At 41.1% G+C, this 21675-nt stretch overlaps 1 protein-coding gene across 1 annotated transcript in view; it reads left to right on the forward strand.

Moving 5' to 3' along the window:
• Positions 1-21675, forward strand: part of MYO3B (myosin IIIB) — a 134989-nt gene that overhangs the window by 74955 nt on the left and 38359 nt on the right. The window contains exons 21-23 of the mRNA XM_075829432.1: positions 7546-7660; positions 9463-9526; positions 20341-20410. Of these exons, the coding sequence (XP_075685547.1) occupies positions 7546-7660; positions 9463-9526; positions 20341-20410 (249 nt within the window). The remainder of the gene's footprint in view (positions 1-7545; positions 7661-9462; positions 9527-20340; positions 20411-21675) is intronic.

Genomic DNA, 21675 nt, shown 5'->3' on the forward strand with positions numbered 1-21675 from the left:
ATGGCACATACAAAAAATATGGTCAAATCCTGTTCCTTGTAAAACCCCCTCAAAAAACAAGGGGGCACTCCCTCCGTCTGGAGAAAAAAAGGTTCAAGCTGCAGAGGCGACAAGGCTTCTTTACAGTGAGAACTGTGAATCTATAGAATAGCCTACCGCAGGAGCTGGTCACAGCAGGGACAGTAGATGGCTTTAAAAAAGGGTTAGATAATTTCCTAGAACAAAAAAATATTAGCTCCTATGTGTAGAAATTTTTCCTTCCCTTTTCCCTTCCCTTGGTTGAACTTGATGGACATGTGTCTTTTTTCAGCCGTACTAACTAACTATGTAAAAATACGGCACATGCACCAGTTTACACAGTGACGCTCGCCATTATCAAAGTGCATTTTAAGAAGTCAAACTCGTCTTACAGTGGCTTGAATTAACAGACCGATATGGCTCATCGCTTCATGCGTTCAGCACCGTTATTTGGTTTCATAGTTTCCTCCAGCAGCAGGAACATTCTCAGGAATAGTTAACGCAGCGTATGAGTCACTGAGCAGAAGGCTTCATTTACATATTATCATTTATTGCCCGAGAGCCAGAATGTTACTATGAGTTTTTCTTGTTAAGGAAATGGATTTATGTATATCGGGAAACAGTGCTTGCGTTTAGCCTAAAGCAAACTACTGTAAATGACAGTATCTTAAAAGGCAATGAAATGCTTTTGTTAGGACGGCTGTGGAGGAATGTTCATGTAAAACAGTGCATCATGCACACAGTGGGATAGATGTATACACAACACTTGAGTCTCACATAGATAAATAACCTGTAGTACAGACTAAGGGAACCTAAATACATCAGCAGCATACTCTGCGGTCCTGAAGGTTTGCTACAATGTATGTGTAGGTAAGAGCCTACAGCTTGGGGTCTGAGCTGTTTAGCTTACATGTGATTGACTAGACTAAATTAAATTGTAGCAAACTATCAGTTGTGAAATATTTTAGGTATGTATAGGTTTTCTGGATGTAGACAAGAATATTTGCACTGGTTGACAAGAAAATATGGGCAGCACGGTCATTGGTTAGCACTGTTGCCTTGCAGCGCTGGGGTCCAGGGTTCAAATCCTACCAAGGACCACATCTGCATGGAGTTTGTATGTTCTCCCTGTGTTTGCCTGGGTTTCCTCCGGGTACTTCGGTTTCCTCCCACTTTAGATTATGAGCCCCAATGGGGACAGTAAAAGAGGACCTCTGTACAGCGCTGTGTAATATGTTGGTGCTATATAAGTAACTGAAATAAATAATAATAAATAAATAAGAAAATAGAGATCTTGGTAAGGAATTGAAAATTTATGGAGTGTATTCCCATTCAATGACAGCAAGCAGAAATATTAAAAAGCATGAGGAATGACACTGCTGAACTAACACCTGCACAGGACGATATATTCGTTCTTCGTCGTAAAGGGGTTAAGTATTTTTTTGTCCCACTAGGGGACTTCGCAATTCGAACTACTGATACTCAGTGCACTAAAGCATTATTGCCTGTCAGTGATGAACTGACAGACAATCTATTAGGCCATGCCTTTGACAATGACTAGTAGGCATATAGCTATGGCAGGCCTGGGGACCCTTGTTAGGCCTTTACAACCCAATAGCACCCCTCAATCGCGTCGCAGTGTGCTGATGGAGTGACAGAGGGAGCCTCCTTCCTCTGATGCCGCGGTTGCGGTTGACCGCGACATCCTGGAGGTTAGCGGATTAACAGTACTCCAGGGTCTTCCCTGTGACTGCTGCTATATAGTAACCTCACGGTCACAGGGATCTGCAGCACCACTAGTCGCCGCCATTTACATAACGGTGACTCACCGCTAACTGCTTATCACTGGCACATATATAGTCGTGAAGTTCATGAAATACATACTCACATTCCTCAATTAGCACAAATTATCCCCAGTGGTCCAAATATGTCCTATAGCTGGGAAAACGGTGCTAGTTCTACAAAAATTTTACATTAATAGTCAAAAGTTGACATTTCATCAGTTACATTTTTGCTCTCAGTACAACGACAACGAAAGGGCTGAATACCATGCACATCGAAGACCATTCTGAGAATTTAGAAAACATTTGGCTTACATGTTTCTGCAGCCCTGCTTATATTGAAATTTGTTTCCCTTTCATCTCTTTCCCAGTAAAATCAGCAGTGGGGGCTTATCCTGTTAGCTTCCTTAGAACTTCCTTTTAGAATTCCCAATCTATTGCAGCACATTCACATACCGGGAACAAGATGCCTTTTCATGCTGTCAACTTTTTTTCATCTGAAATGTAAATTAATTCTTGCTAGTACGCCTTGACAGAGATCAAAGTGGGGGTATTAACCTTATTGGGCCTCCTCTCCCCCGGAATCTGCCGCTGAGGCGGGGAGGTTAGTGTTGGGGGGCAATCTTAATTGTTATCTGTGGCAATACTCCAAGCAGTGGTCAAACTATAAGTTAGTATTTCAAAGCTCTTTTTTTTTTTTTTTTTTACAGTGATTTTATCATTTTAGCAAACTATGATGTAAAAAAAAAAAAAAAAGTCTGGCCTTATTTCATTTAAGAGAGTCTCAGGCTGATTGTACAATATTATCTAAGTGGTTTTGACAGCGATTGATCTTAGTCTGGTATAAAACAGGAAAGCAGCCCCCTGATGGAAATCTCTTAACTTAAGAGATTGTTCTTTTTTTCTGCAGAGTCTTTGGGGGTATGAGAATTTGCATTTTAAAAATAAACAGACGCCTTTCAAATACATGAGCTGGTGGTCGAGAGATCTCAGTGGGCTTATGTACTGCACAACCCATTGATCAAGTGGAAGAGACAAGAAAGGCTTGAAAAAAGAATCTAGTTGAAGTTACATTCCCTATGGGTATGGAAATATACATACAAATAGTGATATCTGATGTGCAGTGCTGTCAGATGGAATTTCACTGAATAGGAGTTGACAGTGGATGCTGCGTGAGTGCAATAGTATTTCCATAGAGAAAGCCCACCTACACACCTGCCGAGGCATCGCCTAAAAACAATAACATTTGGTAGGGAAATAGTTTGGTAAAAACTTATGGAGAGGATATTTTGAGTAAATACAATAGATACAAAACAATCAGAAATTAATCAATTAAAATCAGTTGAATTGTGAAGAATGAATTTATTTTAGATTCTTGAATTAGGGCACTCTCTGACAGGCACTATATATTGTTGCATTATCTAGCTGGCAGTCTGAATCGGACACTCTCTTACTTACATCGGTGTACACATTGCCTGGAACTGCTTATGGGGGCGTTCTCTGACAGGAATTGTTTATCTGGGAAATATCTAGGTAGCGCTGTGTATGAGGGTACTCTGTGGCAGTCTGGGTATATGGGGTATTTTTTTGGCTGGTACTGTGTATTGTGGAACTCTGAAATACATTGGTGTATTGGGATATACTCTAGCAGGCACTATTTTTTGGGTTATTTTGTCAAAAGAACTGTAGATGGGGCAATCTCTGTCTTTCAATGTTTTTTGGAGAATTCTCTGTCTGGAATTGTGCATTAGGGCACTCACTAGCATGCACTATTTATGGAAGAACTCTCTGGCTTGCACGGTGTATTGGAGCACTCTTCGACAGGCAGGGTACTCTCTGGCAGACACAGTTTATGGGCCAGCAAGTTTATGTGGGCAAATTGCAGGAACTGTTTAAGAGTGTTGCTTTATAGGTACCTTTTACAGAGTAGCCGTCATTGCTAGGGGGCCTCTGTGTATGCTTTACAGCACTATCGTTAGCATTTTATTGGGTTAGTTGGAAAAGTAAACAACTGCAATCACAGAAGACATAAACTACAAGTCACTGGTTTATTTGGTGCTTATTGTTCCTCACTGTATTATTCAGTCACTGTGTGGTGGTATTATTCAGTCACTTTGTGGTAGTCTTGTTCAATAACTATATGGTGGTATTATTCAGTCACTGTATGGTGGTATTATTTAGTCATCATATTGTGGTCTTGTTCAGTCACTGTATGGTGGTATTAGCGAGTCACTGTATGGTGGTATTCAATCACTATATGGTGTTATTATTCAATCACTGTATGGTGGTATTATTCAGTCACTGTATTGTGGTATTATTCAGTCACTGTATGGTGGTATTATTCAGTCACTGTATTGTGGTATTATTCAGTCACTGCATGGTGTTATTATTCAGTCACTGCATGGTGCTATTATTCAGTCACTGTATGGTGCTATTATTCAGTCACTGTATGGTGGTATTATTCAGTCACTATATGGTGGTATTATTCAGTCACTGTATGGTGGTATTATTCAGTCACTATATGGTGGTATTATTCAGTCACTATACGGCTGTATTATTTAGTCACCATATTGTGGTCTTGTTCAGTGACTGTATGGTGGTATTATCGAGTCACTGTGTGGTGATATTAGCGAGTCACTGTATGGTGGTATTCAATCACTACATGGTAGTATTATTTAGTCACTGTATGGCTGTTTTATTTAGTCACCATATGGTGCTCTTGTTCAGTAACTGTATATGTGGTATTATTCAGTCACCATATAGTGGTACTATTCACTCACTGTATGACAGTACTATTTAGTCACCATATGATGATTTTATTTGGTCACCATATGGTGATTTTTCAGTAACTGTATGGTGATATTATTCAGTCCCTGTATGCTGGGGTTATTCAATAACGGCGGGGTGGTATTATTCAGTGGTCACAATGTGGTTGTATTAATCAGTCACTGTATGGTAATATTATTTAGACCCCTCTTTATGCTATTATTTGGCTTCATTATAATGTTTAACATGGTGGTACACTGACTGATCACCTATTGAACAGACATATGTCAGGTATCTGTAGTCAAGAAAGTTTGTAATATTTCATACCCCATCAGTCAAAGCTGACGGACTTATTCACATGATATCTATCTAACGTAAATGAGCAACTTTAGAGGTAAGTAGTTAGGCTACATGAATGTCTGCGGAGTGCAGATAAACCGCATACAGATTCCAAGAAGGAACCAACATAATTTGTACTCTTTTAGGCCTGGTTCACACAGGGTGTATTTGACGCGTTATATGCACAGAAAAACACGTCAAACTCATGCTATAAGCATCCCATTGACATCAATGGGAAAACGCATTGTAGTGCATACGATGCATTTATTTACGTGCGTGTTTAAAAACCGCATCGAGAAAAAATGTGTACATCTGCCAATATGAGGAAGCAATATATACACTTTCGTTTTGGATTACAACATTATATTTAATTTCAAGCTACAGGGATTAAGTTCATCACACCAAAACTACAAAATATTGTGTGCCGTATACTGTATGCTATGCTATTCAGACAATAATCCTTCTGAGCCAGCCTAAAATGATATATATAATGTTGTAATAATGTGTATTTGACTGATTTCTTCATTTAATTTTAACCAAGTTCTGCATATAATGGGTGTCTACAATAAATCGTTCTTATATCTAACTGATATTCCTGCGACTCTACCGACATAACCTGTTAATTTCACGCTGAGTGAGCTAAACGTCTACTTTCCAAGGTGGAAGTAAGTAACAATTTATACAGTATATACAGCCGAAAGCAGCTTGTCCTACATAACAAGAGTGGAAATGATTGTTCTAATCTTTATGTTCTGAAATACTGTCCCTAGCTTCCATCACTGTGCTCAGTAATGCGAACTATAAAGAGATTATTTTTGTTTGTTTTTTGTTTTGTTTTTTTTAGAAAAAAAGTGCTTAGCAAAACCTACACTTGGCTCAAGCAGCACAGTTATGTAATTGTAGCAATAAAAGAGATACTAACTTAGAAATACATCAGAGAAAAAACAAGAATTCAAACACCTATTTGTCAGTCAGGACAACTTTTGGCAAGCCTGTAAAACAAACTGCTTTCTTAAAATCTAGCATAGAGAGCAGAGGTCCATCTTATACATTAAAATGCGGAATTAAATCATAGAAAACGATATATTCCCCTCTATCCTAAGCTGACCCCAGATAGGGTGACTACTGTAGGAGACATGAAAGAGCCACTTTTAGGCTACGTTCACTTTTGCGTTGGAGGCTCAGTTTGGAATAGTTCCACATGGGGCAATATTCTTGTTGTCAAAATGACTAACACCACGACTAAACTCTGAAGGACCCCAGTGTAAGTCAACGGGGTCTGTTGGGTGCCAGTACGCATCTGACGCAGGTGTGAACAGAGCTTAACACATTCATATTGTATGGCACACACTTAGGCCCCATGCACACGACTGTAAAAATATTTTTACGGACCCATTAATTTCTATGCCTGACGGACACCTTCCCGTATATTTAAAGGGAGGTGTCCGTGCCGTAGAAACCTTCCGTAAAAAATAGGACATCCTATTTTTTTTATTTTACGGATCGTACTTCCATACCTTATAATGGGAGACCGGCCCACAATTGTGGACAGCTGTCCGCGGCCGGCAGTGCCCATAATCACGGACCGTGATTACAGGCACGGTCGTGTGCATGGGGCCTTATCTACCACTAGACTAACACTAACACTTGGGGGCACGACCACCTTTAAAAACTTTGGGATCCCTACAGTCTTGTAGCATCCAGATTGAGCGATATGACCTTGTAAGCTTTTTCTGCTTTTCCTCACTGAACTCTGAACTTTAAAATTAACCCAATGGGAGCTGTAAAAATGCAGTGAGCTCCTCCTAATGGTGTCTGCTAGATGCAGTTTGGTGGCTTCTTCTCCTCCTTAACAGAGAGCTGGCAGATGGAGCACCTATTTGGCCTGGCCCATGACAGCAGCACCTCCTGTACTGCCCTAATGGGCGCACTCCTTGGGGGAGTTAAGGAAACATCTTTTCACAGTAAAGAAGATATCCAATCTGGACGTTCCAATCTGGACTAGCTAACCTTTAGATGTAATCAGCTGTTAAGGCCGGAGAAGCTGTTGTGTTATTGCAAATAAATACGCTGCATCTATTGAAATCAATATTGGATACTGGAGATCCTCCACAGCCAAAAGCTGCAATTTACCAGTACTAATAAAGACTATGGAAAGGAGTTGTCTAAAACCAAATACTTCTACCAGGAAGACATGTATTTTTATAAAGTAGTCCATTTTGAGGATAGCCAAGAACTGCCAGGGCCCTGTGTCTCATCACAGACAACCTATTTAATCTGAGATCCACTGTGGCACTCAGCTGATCGCTATTGAACCACCTTCCGAGACCCCTAGCAGACAGCCAAATTTGTCAGGGAAAGATTGCATTGACTATGTATTACATGGCGGCTGTTTAGATGAGTCCACCAGAGCGAGAGCCGCTGCTTGTTAATAGTTCTACTCTCTGGCTCATATGCTATGGCCCTCTATAAAGGCCATATGCCCAAGTAGGTCATATGAACAGGGGTTGTCGTGATGAGACAACCCCTTTAATTAATGTCCCTACTTGTTTGTAAACGTTTATCTTCTGTTTTGAACTAGTAAGAATCTTTGTTAACTTACTTCTGGCGTTTTTGTTTTTTTTTGTCGTTTTTTTAATAGCTTTTAAAGGCTATGTAACCAGAAAGAACTATATTGTACTGAAGCACAGCAAACCAGTTACACTCACAGATGGGTCTCTAGGCCGGACACCTAACTTTTATAGCAATAGAAAATGGTAAGTAAACATCTTTAATGTCTTACAAATGTATACATAAAATCCAATATATTTTACAACAAATAAGAAGTTCAGCTGCCGCTTTTTTTTGTTCACTTGGGTCCATTCTCATTCACTACCACCTCTCTTTTTATGCCAATAATTTCTTTCCATATAACCTGTTCATAAGTGAAGGGGCGTTCAGCCGTCAGCTAGATCATGTGTGTGGCCAGCTTTACATTGCCAGTCTTGCTATTTGAAATACTTGACAGCAGTAAATGTCCTATCCAAATAAAACAGTAAGTGCTGTCAGCCATGTCTAGTTACGTGTCCACTCCTTTGAATGAAAAAATAAAGTGAACAGAACGCCTTTTTTCCATTGAAATCAATGGGCAGATGTTTGGAGGCGTTCTGCTTCCGATTTTTAGGCCGTTCAGCAGTTTACGGCCCGAAAAACGGGCGAAAATAGGCGCGTGAACATACCCTCAATTATATAATTCTCTAATATATACAGAGGCATAACTTGAAGATCCTTGGCTGCAATTTAAAATCTGTAACAGGCCCCGACCTACCATATGCCATTTATAATAGTGGTGTCTTCTGATGTGGCAGCGGGTCATTTGGGTCCCTCAGATTCCACGGCCTTCGTGTGGAATCTGCACCCTACCTCTGCACCTCTTATAGCTACATCCCTGAATATATGATCTAAAACCTAAATTACACCGATGTTATTTGGATGCCAATTATAAATTGGAAAGAGGCCAATTACCCAATTCACAAATATGTTCAGCTTGACTAAATGTGCATGTAAAGTCCATGGCAGACAATGAAATAAGCAGCTACCAGACAGAACTTATGTCGGGTCAAACAATAGGGCCAGTCAATCTATGTTCCCCTTGAAAGCAGAACCTGGGGGACCACATGGCAGAACCATTGACAAAAATTAACTGGCCATGGACAGTTTACAATGAAGGCAAGTGATGCCTAACTTGTGGCCCAAGGGCTGATATGCAACCCCCAGGGGAAGGCAGATTCATGTGGTTCAATTGACCTCCCCAGGATAATGGTCAGGCTGAGTACTCAAGTAAGCTGAGCGCTCTGCCCAACCATAAAAAACAGAAGAGCTACTAAGTTTCCTTTTTAGTAATGGGGGTACTGTGATACCTTTGCCATCTCCGAAAGTTGTGTGGAGTATGTTTTTGTTCATTTATCTATTATGTATATTTTTTTTATATGCCCGTCATCTGTGTTCCCTCAGGAATATGTGTTTTGGAAAGTTCCTCTGTATTTTTCTGTGTTTAGCTAAAAAATATTGTATATGGAGGAAACACTGTAAAAAAGTGATACGTGTATTTGTGCCCACTCTTGACCTGGCCCGAAGTATGATGTTCAACCCTTTGATTGAGGCTCCACAATATGTCAGGTTGACCACCACTAACCTAGATGGATGCTTTGTATAAGCATTTCTATTCAGAATTGTATAATACACCAAACTGTCTAAAACACACACACATATATATATATATATATATATATATATATATATATTATACACACACACACACACACACACACACACAAACACACACACATATATATATATTATACACACACACACACACATATATATATTATACAAACACACACACACACATATATATTTATAGATCAGTATGGCATGTGTACACACATACATTCAGTCAATAAAATGTTCTTATTCCTTTACAAACATGTTTTCTTTTTTTTGTAAAAGTTAATGTATTGAGTAATTGTACTGTATTTCCTCACTTAGAAATCACTTTATCTCTTTTCTGTTCTCCCAGGCAAGAGAATTGTGACACTACTCATTTCACAGAGTCAGACAGCCTGGACCAGCAGTTGGAGAAGGTAATCTTACGTGCAGACTCTGAACACCGCATTGTTACTTCGCATTCCTCCGTCTACTGTTCATAGTTGTATTCACGGCTATTTGGCTGAACCATGAGAACATGAAACCGTTAGTTATGTTTTGAAGTCTCTGAGACAAAAGCCCCGCTTGCTAAGAACTTGAGTTCTGTAGAAAGACAGGGAGGTACAGTGAAAAGAGAGTATCAAAAGGCTGAAAATTTGCTGCGGAGAATAAAACGTGAGCTGCTCCCCGAGGTGGTGTGTCTGTGCACTCCGCTTAGCTACAGATGTTACAGCCTCTATTTTAGTAAAGACCTCAGGTTCTTTGGTAGCACTTTGATATCCTGCTCGAATTCAATATGTGAAATGGAGGAGTCTTTCTGTGACTTGGAGCACAGTACAAGCTTTGAAGTTTGATCCAATTTTTGCTGCTTACCATTTGATGTTGAAAGGATGAAATGAAGAAAATGTACAGTTTTTTTGCCAGTAACTCTGTAGAGCATATGTAAGATAAAAAATAAAAAAAAAGTCAAAATCCGCTGGATGATGTACTTAGAAATGTTAAGCAGATTAATACCTTCCTATAGCTTTTTGCTGATACAAATGAAACACAAGGGGTGGGGGGAGGCTGGCGCATAATGTGCCATGAGATTTTCAGTCTATAATATGGTTTTAAAGGATCCAGTTCTCAAAAATACCAAAATACCCTGTCGTATCAGCTACTTGTTAACTATTTCCTATGTGTGCTGTTTTTGTTTTTTATGGCATAAATGGTGTTAACGTATAAATCTTCCAAACTGCTATCATTTTGGATTTCCTATGGCAAGCTGTGAGATATATATAATGCCAAATGTCCGACTTATCCTCATGATTACTCTTTAGTCTCTACATCATTATTTCTCTTTTTGATGACTGGGTGCTTGTTACTTTGGGTCAATGCTATTGTCATGGGCTAACTTGTATAATAGTAAGCTGAATGGAATTAATTGGAATGAAATATCCTTATTTTGCCATTTTTTTCAGTATTTTCATGTTGGCAGCCATGTAAAACGATTGTTTGTATACAAAAACTCTTGAGTACCTTGTGCATTTTAGCGTTAAGCCTAACTCCTTCCAAAAAGTCCAGTGAAAAATAAAGTTTGCCCAAATGTCCTACCCTTACAGGTCATACTCACTTAGCTCCAGCAGGTTGGACTATGAAGAGTTGATTGGGTTTTCACTATACAGTACTGCTACACTGCCCCTCTGCCAGCGTGATGAGATTTTCTTGCCTAGACTAACAAACTAGTAGCCGTTTTGACTTATTAAAACTTGCACATGGACAGTTAAAACACCATTACACTTTGATGACCCTCTAAAAGACTCTCTTGACTTAGATTTTCTGGACCATTACATTTTAGACTTTTGGATGGCGTAGGTTATTTATTGGTGTTAACTGACTGTAGTAAAATCAGATTTTCTAAAAATAGTTTATTCTGTCCTCAAGAAGGCATGCCAGTATTTACACCATATGCTCTTTGTATTTGACCTGGCACTTCACTTCATTGACTTTAGATGCTCCAGTGTAGTTCTGCCCATTGACCAGAGAAGCTTTAGTGTCAGCTTTGCAGAATGCATTATGCCAGCCATGTCCAATCTTACATGTATTCTCGCCATCTTCATGAAAAGACCAAACAACATACTGTTTTCCTATTTAGGAGTTGACATGTTATTTGATGCAGACTTTTTGATATTGTAATCACTCTTAAGTCTTAGGAGCACAGAAATTTAACGTTTTTCATGTTTTCTACTTTAGTCTTGCATAGACTTTAGTTTTGGAGACCAATTGTTGCTTTTGCATTTCTGAACACTGAATTCCTTTCACTTGCATCAAATGCCCCATGCTTCCTGTACGTATTTGACATATTTCTCACTGTCACCATAGTTTGTTCATTTCTCCGTTTTTTATTGTTACTTTTATTTTATGTAATCATATAATAATATGTAAAGGTGTAATCGGTCAATGCAATACTGCAACTATCTTATTGCTGACTTTGCATTACTATTTGAACCCAATAAAAGTTTTAAATTGTATCAAATACATCAGATGCTGCATGTAAACTAAGAGCTTCAAACACTGAGGCCTTTCCAAATGTCTTAGCTATACACCGTTCTTAACTCCTAATGTCTTTTATGGTCCTTAAAAGTCACCGTAAATGCTCTTTATCAGCAGAACTGGAATTATTTGTCTATATTCCAAAAACAATTTTTGTTAAAATGAACACATTTCTTCTATATCCTGTACATATTCTGTATTTGAAGTTCAAAGGTGCTAAGCCATGTGATGCACTTATAGGCTGGACAACTTTGACATGGAATAACATATACATACTGTCACGTAGGGTTCGTGGACCCACTGGGCCGTACCACCTTGGCGGTATGGCAGCTGGCCAACATTGCGCATGTCAGAGTCTATAGTTCATATAGGGTACCTGTAGCAGCTCGGACAGTAGCAAGGCAGGCTAGGCAGGAACTAGGCAGCAAGTAGACGACGTCAGGCGTGGAGAAGCAGGACAGGCATGGTATACAGCACGGCACTAGATCAGGATACAGGTACAGGGAACACTGGGAGGAGGAAACACTAGGGGACCATTTGCAAGACAAACTTGGAATACAACAACAACGCTCAGGTGTGGGAGGATGGGGCTGGGACCTTCTTATAGCCCAGGGTGCTCTGGGAGCAATTAGCTCAATCTCCAACATGCGTGCGCTCTGGCATCTTAAGTCTGGCCTGATCTCGTGAGCGCACCCTGGTGGTCACTGTGGAGCAGGACGGCCTTATGTGCAGACATCTCTTGCGAGAAGGGCGTCGACTGGATGGACCACGAACGTTACACACACACACACACATATATATATATATATATATATATATATATATATATATATATTTAGATTTACGTCAGTGAATACCTGTAGTTAAGAAAGTTACACTAAGATTCAGGCTATAATATCCATATCTTCATTCATCTCCCCTGCCCCCCTGATATTCAGTTCACAACCTGCTTCTATGTTCAGGCTGCGTGTCCCTCCTAGTAATACATGCTACGGTAGATGTGAGTTCCTTGTGTCTAGGATGCTGCTGCCTTCACTAGCTCACATGTACCCGCACGGCTTCATTCCTGTACTTATTCCCTCCTCTAATACAGCCCTTGTAAAGTCTTGTCTCTCAAGTGCACTGAGGAGTGTATGATTTCCCCCTCTCTCTCCCCTGCTGAGTATGCCATATGTGCTCTACTCCCTATCTTCACTTACTGACCGCCTGTGTGACCTGCTCTCCATGGACACTTGGATGCTTTCTTACCTCTCCACCCTGATTTGCTGAGTACAAACTCCCCCCCCCCCTCAATGCTGCTGAGGGATGGGGAAAGAATAGACAGATCTGACAGTCAGGAGTAGTGTGCTGTTGGCTCTATGTCAGAAACAACTGCAATAATGCGGAATAATTGCACAGACTCTACGACAGCAAAATGGTAGGGAATTTTTTAATAAAGACTGTTTAATAATATAATATATAATTACTATACTCAGATCTGTTGTCAGAGCCCATTAATAAATATTTATCATATGAATTCATTTAATAGCCCCCTTTATGCTTTACCATCATGAATTACAATAAAAACAAATTGGGTATCCTTGGGGTTCTGCCCTGTCTAAAACATTTACTCTGACAGATCAGAACCTAAACTTTGTGTCTGCCAAGATATAAATCTGGTACTGGACATTGTTATACCTTGGCAACCCCACTCAGTCACCTAGGGTGTAACTATCCGGGAAGTAGTCATATCAGCTGCTATCTGGCCCAACAACAGGGGGGCACTTCTAGTCATAGGTGCATGATAGTGATCAATGTAAATTAAAAGAGAGTTAAAGGGGTTGTCCGGTTTCGGGGCTGATTTTTATACTGATGACCTATCCACAGGATAGGTCATCAGTATATGATCGGTGGGGGTCCGACAACAGGACCCCAAACCAAGCAGCTATCCAGGCTGTCCAAACTATGCAGGGTCGGTGCTGGAAGCATATGGCTCTGTACACTGTATAGCGGCCGTGCTGGTTTAATGCAGCTCTGCTCTCTTCACTTGAATATGAGTAGAGCTGCAGTACTGCAGCATGTCCGCTATACAGTGGTCAGAGCCTTCTGCTTACGGCACCGATCCCTGCATAGCTTCCAGTGTCCAGAGGCAGCTGGAACAGCTGCGCAGGGTCCGGGTGTCGGAAACCCACCAATCATATACTGATGACCAGTGGCGTAACTACTGCGGTAGCAGCCGTAGCAGGCGCTACGGGGCCCGCAGCTTGAGGGGGCCCGTGCCACCAGCCGACACCCCACCATATTCCCGGTGGCGCCGCTAGCAGCCGTTATGGCTGCTAAAGCGGTAGCGCCGCTACTACAGGGCCCGCGCCGCCGAGCCTCCAACAAGTATGGGCCGAGCGACACAGGTCCTCATGCCCGTAGGCGTCACTAGTACCAGAGGGGGCCCCGGTGCTAGCAATCGCCAAATACATGCATTAGACTTACAATGGCGCTGAGCGGCGCAGCAAAATGACTTGCCCCGCCAATCAGCGTGCTTGAAAGGTGCTGACTGACGGGGCAAGTCATTCTGCCCCACCAATTAGCATCAATGAACGATGCGTCGTTCAGCTCCAGCAGACCTGCTCAGAAGAGAGCAGATCTGCATTGCCATCGGACTGCGCGGGAACGGGATCATGTGAGTATGTAAAGTTTTTTTCTAATAAAATTGTGACTGCCATTACCTGTAGTGGGGGCTCTATTTACGGGGGTGGGTCGTCTATATGTGAGCCACTATATACAGGGGGGTCTATATATGGGCCACTATATACAGGGGTGTCTATATGTGGGGATGTGGGCCACTATCTACAGAGGGGTCTATATGTGGAGATGTGGGCCACTATCTACAGGTGGGGTCTATATGCGGTGCACTATATACAGGGGGTGCTAAATGTGAGACACTATACAGGGGTGGGCTATATGTAGAGTACTATCTATAGGGGAGATATTTTTAGGCCATTTTCTATAGGGGTGGGCTATATGTGAGACACTATATACAGGGTTGGGCTATATGTAGAGCACTATTTATAGGGGAGATATTTTTAGGGCACTTCCTATAGGGGTTGGCTATATGTGGGACACTATATACAGGGGTGGGTTACCTGTGGGGCACTAGCTACAGGGTGGCTATATGTAGGGCACTGTCCACAGGGGTGGGCTATATGTGGGACACTATATACAGGGGAGCTTTATGTGAGAATATCTACAGAGGTGGGCTATACATGGAGCACTATCTATAGGGGAAGCTATATGTAGGGCAGCATGGCGGCTCAGTGGTTAGCACTATTGCCTTGCAGCTCTGGAGTCCATATGTAGGCACTATCTACAGAGGGTTGTATGTGGGACACTATCTACAGGGACTTCTATGTAGGGCACTATCTACAGAGGCTCTATGGGGGTCACTATCTACAGGGGGCTATGGGGGCACTATCTACAGGGGGCGCGGTGTGTGTGTGTGTGTGTGTGTGTGTGTGTGTGTGGCACACAGTGTATGGCGCTATTATAGTTAGAGGTGCAGTGTATGGTGCTTTATTATATTTAGAGGTGTTGAGAATTTTTACTTAGTTTATAGGTGCAGAAATGTTTTAAAAGTGAGAAGCTGAAGACATCGGAGTGGGAAAACTGCAAAAATGCGTCATGGCTGTAAGAAATCCATCATAGAGGTCTGGACCGGAGGGAGAAGAAAATTACTAGAATCTGAGATGTCACCCGTGAGTCACTTAATGTAAATGTTTATTCTGCCTCTAATCAGTACTGTAGTCACTGTATGATCTTCAGCGAGATGATGGGTGGTATGATTTTTTTTTGTGAAACAGCATCTCCCAGCATATCCTCACCATTGTTCGGGCTATGCTGAAAGCTGTAGTTTTACGCCGTACAAACCTATATGGCAGGGGTTGCACTAAATTGAGCTGTATTTGTTCTGGTGTTGTACATATGTACTGAGCTTGGTTCTGGGGCTGTATATATGTACTGAGCTTGGTTCCTTATGCTGTATGCAAGTACTGAGCTTTGTTCTGGTGCTGTATATACATATCAGATTGGTTTTGGTGCTGTATATATGTAATGAGTTTTGTTCTGGGGATATATATATGTACTGAGCTTTTGTTCTGGTGCTGTATATATGTACTCAGCTTGGTTCTGGGGATGTATTTATGTACCGAGCTTGGTTCTATTGTTGTATTTATGTACGTGGCTTGGCTCTGGGGATGTATATATGTATGGGCTTGATTCTAGTGCTGTATATATGTAGTGAGCTTGGATCTGGTATTGTATATATGTACTGAGCTTGGTTCTAGTGCTGTATTTATGTACTGGGGTTGGTAAAAGTGCTGAATTTAAGTACTGAGGTTTGTTCTGGTGCTGTATATATGTGGGGCTGTATGGCACATTCTATAAGGGGCACTATTTATAAGGGGGGCTGCTTGTGGCACCCGGGGGGGCCCCGGTCAAGAGTTTTCTATGGGGCCCAGTCTTACCTAGTTGCGCCCCTGCTGATGACCTATCCTGTGGATAAGTCATCAGTATAACAAATAGCCCCCAAACTGGACAACCCCTTCTAAGAGGACCATGGAAAATGAAATGCAGGTCACTGAGAGACCAAAGAGAGGAGGAAAAGGCACTTCAGGCCACATATCCTAAACTCGCTGGTTGGTCACGATATAGTGGGTCTACATTCCAAGTTTTGCTTTGGGGCCCCATGGTCTCTGATTCTAGGGCTCCTTTGAAAAGAGGAGTTATTGCATTTTTGGAGCTATAAGAGGATATAATGAAATAATGTAAATATCTAGTACTTCGTGCATAGTGACTATAGCTCTAATATTCTGTGTCTAAATTGTCCACAGAGCTGATCATTCTGTGAATTCTCATATTCACCTCCCTCCTACAAGCATAGTACATTTTAGTATTTTATATTAGTAACTCAATTAACTCAATTTGGATTGTTATCTTTTAATTTAATCTCTTCAATTGTTTTCCATCCATGAAATTACAGAAATTAGCAGACCTACCTATACATGGTAATATCATAAAAGTAATTTATTTTTTCATTCCGAGTCCCTCATCTTATAATAACTTTCTCTATGGTTTATTTAACGCTAATAAGCTGGAATGTTAGGCAAAATAAAACCTTATAATCAGCTCTGATTACTTTTTATCTCATATGCATGTAGTTATGACTCCTTTCGATGTTAGATATAAATCAAGGTGGTGCTAGAATACCCTAAACCGCTTGCCCCCTGCACAGTAGCAGGCCCCCTCTTTAATAAATAATCTAATCATTATCTCCTGGAGAACAACATTGTTTGAAGTGTAACTAAACTTTTAATAAACTTTTGACATGTTAGAGTAACATGTCTGAAGTTTTGATTGCTGGGGGTTCGAGCACTGAGACCCCACCGATTGCTAAAACGAAACTGCAGAAGCGCTGGGGTGAGCGTTGTGGCACTTAGTTTTTGATTGGGTCTCCTCTAAAAGCCAAGCGAGTGAGCGTTGTAGGGACTCAAACTTTCTATTGAGCCAGTGCAACGCTTCAAGGAAAGCCAATCAGAAATGAAGTGGCACAGAGCTCACCCGAGCGCTTCTGCAGCTTCGTTTTAGCGATCGGTGGGGGTCTCAGTGCTCGGACCACCACCAATCAAAATTTCTGTCATGTCACTATAACATGTTAAAAGTTTTTTTATAGGCTTAGTTAACCTTTAAGAACATTTCACAAAATTAATTAAATCCTGAACTACTGTATATAAATTGGGTGATGTGATGGTTGGGAGGCCCTGGTACAAATTTTGCATGAGGACCCAGGAACTTCAAGCTACACCAGCCATTTAGCAATCATTTTCACCCCACCCCCCTCACAATGGCTGCAGAAAGGCAAAATATTTCTTTTTAATAAAAAGGTGTATCAGTGTTTTGTGTAACTTTGTAAATACTTTTTATTCAAAATTATTTTTACTTTTTTAGATACAGCTGCTCTGTATTTTTCATACAGAGCAGCTGTATCTAGCGCTATTCAATGAAACTGTCAGTCCCGTGAACCTGACGGCTTCAGTGACAGCGGGTCCGGCATGTCTGTGGAATACAGGATCCACCTGAAAACTATCACATCTAAGTTATGAACTTAGATGTAATAGATTACAGGTGGATCCTGCGTGTCAGAGGCACACAGGACCCACCGACACTGAACCCGTCAGGTCTGCAGAATACAGAGCAGCGGTATCTAAAAAAGTGAAAATCATTTTTAATAAAATGTATTTACAAAGTTAGACAAAACACACAGATACACCTTTTTATTAAAAATATTTGTTTTTGCCTTTCAGAAGTTTAAATAGCCTTTAAATCCGATCATGAGCAGGCATGTAGAGGGGAATGTTCAGCTTGTAATTGACATCTTTCTCTTTGCTTATGGCATCAACTTGAACTTGTTCTTGCTGACAGTAAGAAATAAAGCATTTGGAAATTTGGGTAGGATGGTGGCTTAGTGGTTAACTATATTGCCCTTCAGCACTAGGGTCTTGATTTCAATTCTAACCAAGGGGCAACAGCTGTATTGTGATTAGCTAGAGGAACACACAATCAGTTCTCCACAGGGTAGCTAACCTTCCGCTAAATCCTAAGGGTATGTTCACACGGCCAAATTTCAGACGTATACGAGGCGTATTATGCCTCGTTTTACGTCTGAAAATACGGCTCCAATACGTCGGCAAACATCTGCCCATTCATTTGAATGGGTTTGCCGACGTACTGTGCAGACGACCTGTTATTTACGCGTCGTCGTTTGACAGCTGTCAAACGACGACTCGTAAAAATACAGCCTCGTCAAAAGAAGTGCAGGACACTTCTTTCAGACGTTTTTGGAGCTGTTTTCTCATAGACTCCAATGCAAACAGCTCCAAAAACGGACGTAAAAAACGCCGCGAAAACGGCGCGAAAAACGCCGCAAAAAATGCGAGTTGGTAAAAAAACGTCTGAAAAGCAGGGTCTGTTTTCCCTTGAAAACAGCTCTGGATTTTCAGACGTTTTGGTTGACTACGTGTGAACATACCCTAATAAGTCTGTAAAGTCCGTTGAAGACTTTTTTCCAGTATGCGTAAAAAAAAATAGACGTGCCTGCTATTTACTTTTAAGTTGGAGGAAGTTGTAATTGTCATGTTACACTTCATAGTAAATGCTGCTAATGAGTTCATATCACTATTCTAAGCCATAGACATGTATCGCTTATATACTTTATGATTCAATATGATTTTCCAATTAGTCTGTAAAAATGTTGGCAGTCCATTTTTAAAAAAGTTTGCCCAAGTCAGCCCATCGTGACCACAAAAAAGTGCTTTTATTCCCCTGAGCGTCGCATGTAAATAAGCACTGAAAAGTCCTGCAATCCATGAAGTGATCTGCATTCTACATGGTTTCTCCTTTTTGTGGAGCAGGTCATGAAAAAAGTAGAAGTAAAAAAAAACAAATAAAATTTCATGAAAAAATAAGAAGAAATTAAACCCACTGCCAATCATATCTGCAGCTCTGCCCTCAATGCAGTGACCCTAACAATGATGAAGAAAAATATATTATATATATAGATATATATATATATATATATATATATATATATATATATATATATTACTATTTTTCACACAATAAAAGAACAATCATTTCTTTTTAAAAAAAAAAGCTGTTTCTATTTGATAAAAACAATTGCAAAGACCTATCTGTCATGACAAAAAAAGATGAGAAAAAAAAAGTTAGCCATTTGAACAGCACGTGCGAAAAATCGCATTGGTTCATGACGGAATGACAGGTCTGTTATACTACTTCAGCTAAGGGTATGTGCACACGCTAGCTGTCATTTACGTCTGAAAAGACAGACTGTTTTCAGGAGAAAACAGCTGCCTCGTTTCAGACGTAATTGCTCCTCCTCGCATTTTGCGAGGCTTCTCTGACAGCCGTAAATTTTGAGCTGTGCTTCATTGAGTTCAATGAAGAACGGCTCAAATTACGTCTGAAAGAAGTCTCCTGCACTTCTTTTGACGAGGCTGTATTTTTACGCGTTGTCGTTTGACAGCTGTCAAACGACGACGCGTAAATGACAGGTTGTCTGCACAGTATGTCGGCAAACCCATTCAAATGAATGGGCAGATGTTTGCCGACGTATTGTAGCCTTATTTTCAGACGTAAAACGAGGCATAATACACCTCGTTTACACCTGAAAATAGGTCGTGTGAACCCAGCCTTAGACACAAAAGGAAAAGTGTAGGCTATAAATGTTTAGCATTTTTTGACAAAAACTTTTACTATTGATTATTTTAGTTAATGATAAGTTGTATTTATTTGCTTCTTTGATCAGCTTTAAGGTTAAGGCCAGGATCACACACGCAGTTTTCATGCCGTTTTAGGTTGTTATTTAAGCCAATGCCAAAATTGGATCCAAAAGGCAGGAAAGGTATAAAGAGAAGACTGATGCATCCTCTTTCATTATGTCCACTTCTGTGTGTTTGGCTTAAAAACGTCAAAATCTGCATCAAAATTGCATGTGTGATCCTGGCCTAAGAGTGAAAACATAATGTAGGAGTTCAATAAAGCCAAACATTCCTTCTGTCAGAAAGAAAGAGAGCATGGGACTTGTGAGGTATTGTTTTATTAATGGTTTAAGAATTGAATTAGGAGCGCAGTAAAAAATATTTTGAATATAATGGTCTCTGCTTTTTTTTAGGATTTTAACGAAATACACATGCGCAGAGGTAGACAGCATTATAATATCCTTGGACCTCGCAAAAGTACAGGTAAATTCTACATTTAATTCCTAAGAAAAAAACCCTTATGACAACCATAAATGGACAGTTTAAGGGCATGACCACACATGGCGGAATTCCTCCGCAACTGTCCGCATCCATGCCGCACAGAATCTGCGTTGCAGATTCTGCTGCGGATCTGCACAAAATGTGCAGTACATTGATGCGGACTAGCTGCTGCGGACTGCGGGAAAAGTGCTTCCCTTCTCCCTATCAGTGCAGGATAGAGAGAAGGGACAGCACTTTCCCTAGTGAAAGTAAACGACTTTCATACTTACCGGCCGTTGTCTTGGTGACGCGTCCCTCTTTCGGCATCCAGCCCGACCTCCCTGGATGACGCGCCAGTCCATGTGACCGCTGCAGCCTGTGCTTGGCCTGTGATTGGCTGCAGCCGTCACTTACACTGAATCGTCATCCTGGGAGGCCGGACTGGTGACAGACCCAGGGAGTTCTCGGTAAGTATGAACTTATATGTTTTTTTACAGATACATGTATATTGAGATCGGTAGTCACTGTCCCGGGTGCAGAAACAGTTACTGCCGATCGCTTAACTCTTTCAGCACCCTGGACAGTGACTATTTACTGACGTCTCCTAGCAACGCTCCCGTCATTACGGGAGCCCCATTGACTTCCTCAGTCTGGCTGTAGACCTAGAAATACATAGGTCCAGCCAGAATGGAGAAATGTCAAGTTAAAAAAGCAAGACGCATCCGCAGCACACATGACATGTGCATGACAGCTGCGGACTTCATTGCGGAACTTTGAATCTCCATTGAAGTCAATGGAGAAATTCCGCCATGAGTCCGCCACTGCTCCGCAACAGACAGAGCATGCTGCGGACACCAAATTCCGCTCCGCAGCCTATGCTCCGCAGCGGAATTGTACGCATCGTGTAAACGAACACTGCTAAATTAAAGTGAAAGTCAATGGAGAAACGGCTCCGCTGCGGATTAACGCTGCGGAGTGTCCGCAGCGGAATTTAAGTGAAATTCCGCTATGTGTGAACCCGCCCTTAGGCTGGATTCACACATCGCGTATTGGTTGCAGATTTTGATATAGATTTTTGAGCCAAAGCCAGAAGTGGTTCCAGGAGGAGGAAGAAGTAAAGGTTTTTCCTTTATATTTCCCATTTCATTTGAAACCACTACTGGCTTTGCCTCATAAAGACAAATAAAAACGTATCATTTAACTCCTTGGCGACATTCAATGTACTATTACGTTAGATGTATGCTATCACTGGAGCTGAGCCTGTACCT

Source organism: Rhinoderma darwinii, chromosome 6 (assembly GCF_050947455.1).
Source record: "Rhinoderma darwinii isolate aRhiDar2 chromosome 6, aRhiDar2.hap1, whole genome shotgun sequence".
Taxonomy (NCBI): Eukaryota; Metazoa; Chordata; class Amphibia; order Anura; family Rhinodermatidae; genus Rhinoderma; species Rhinoderma darwinii.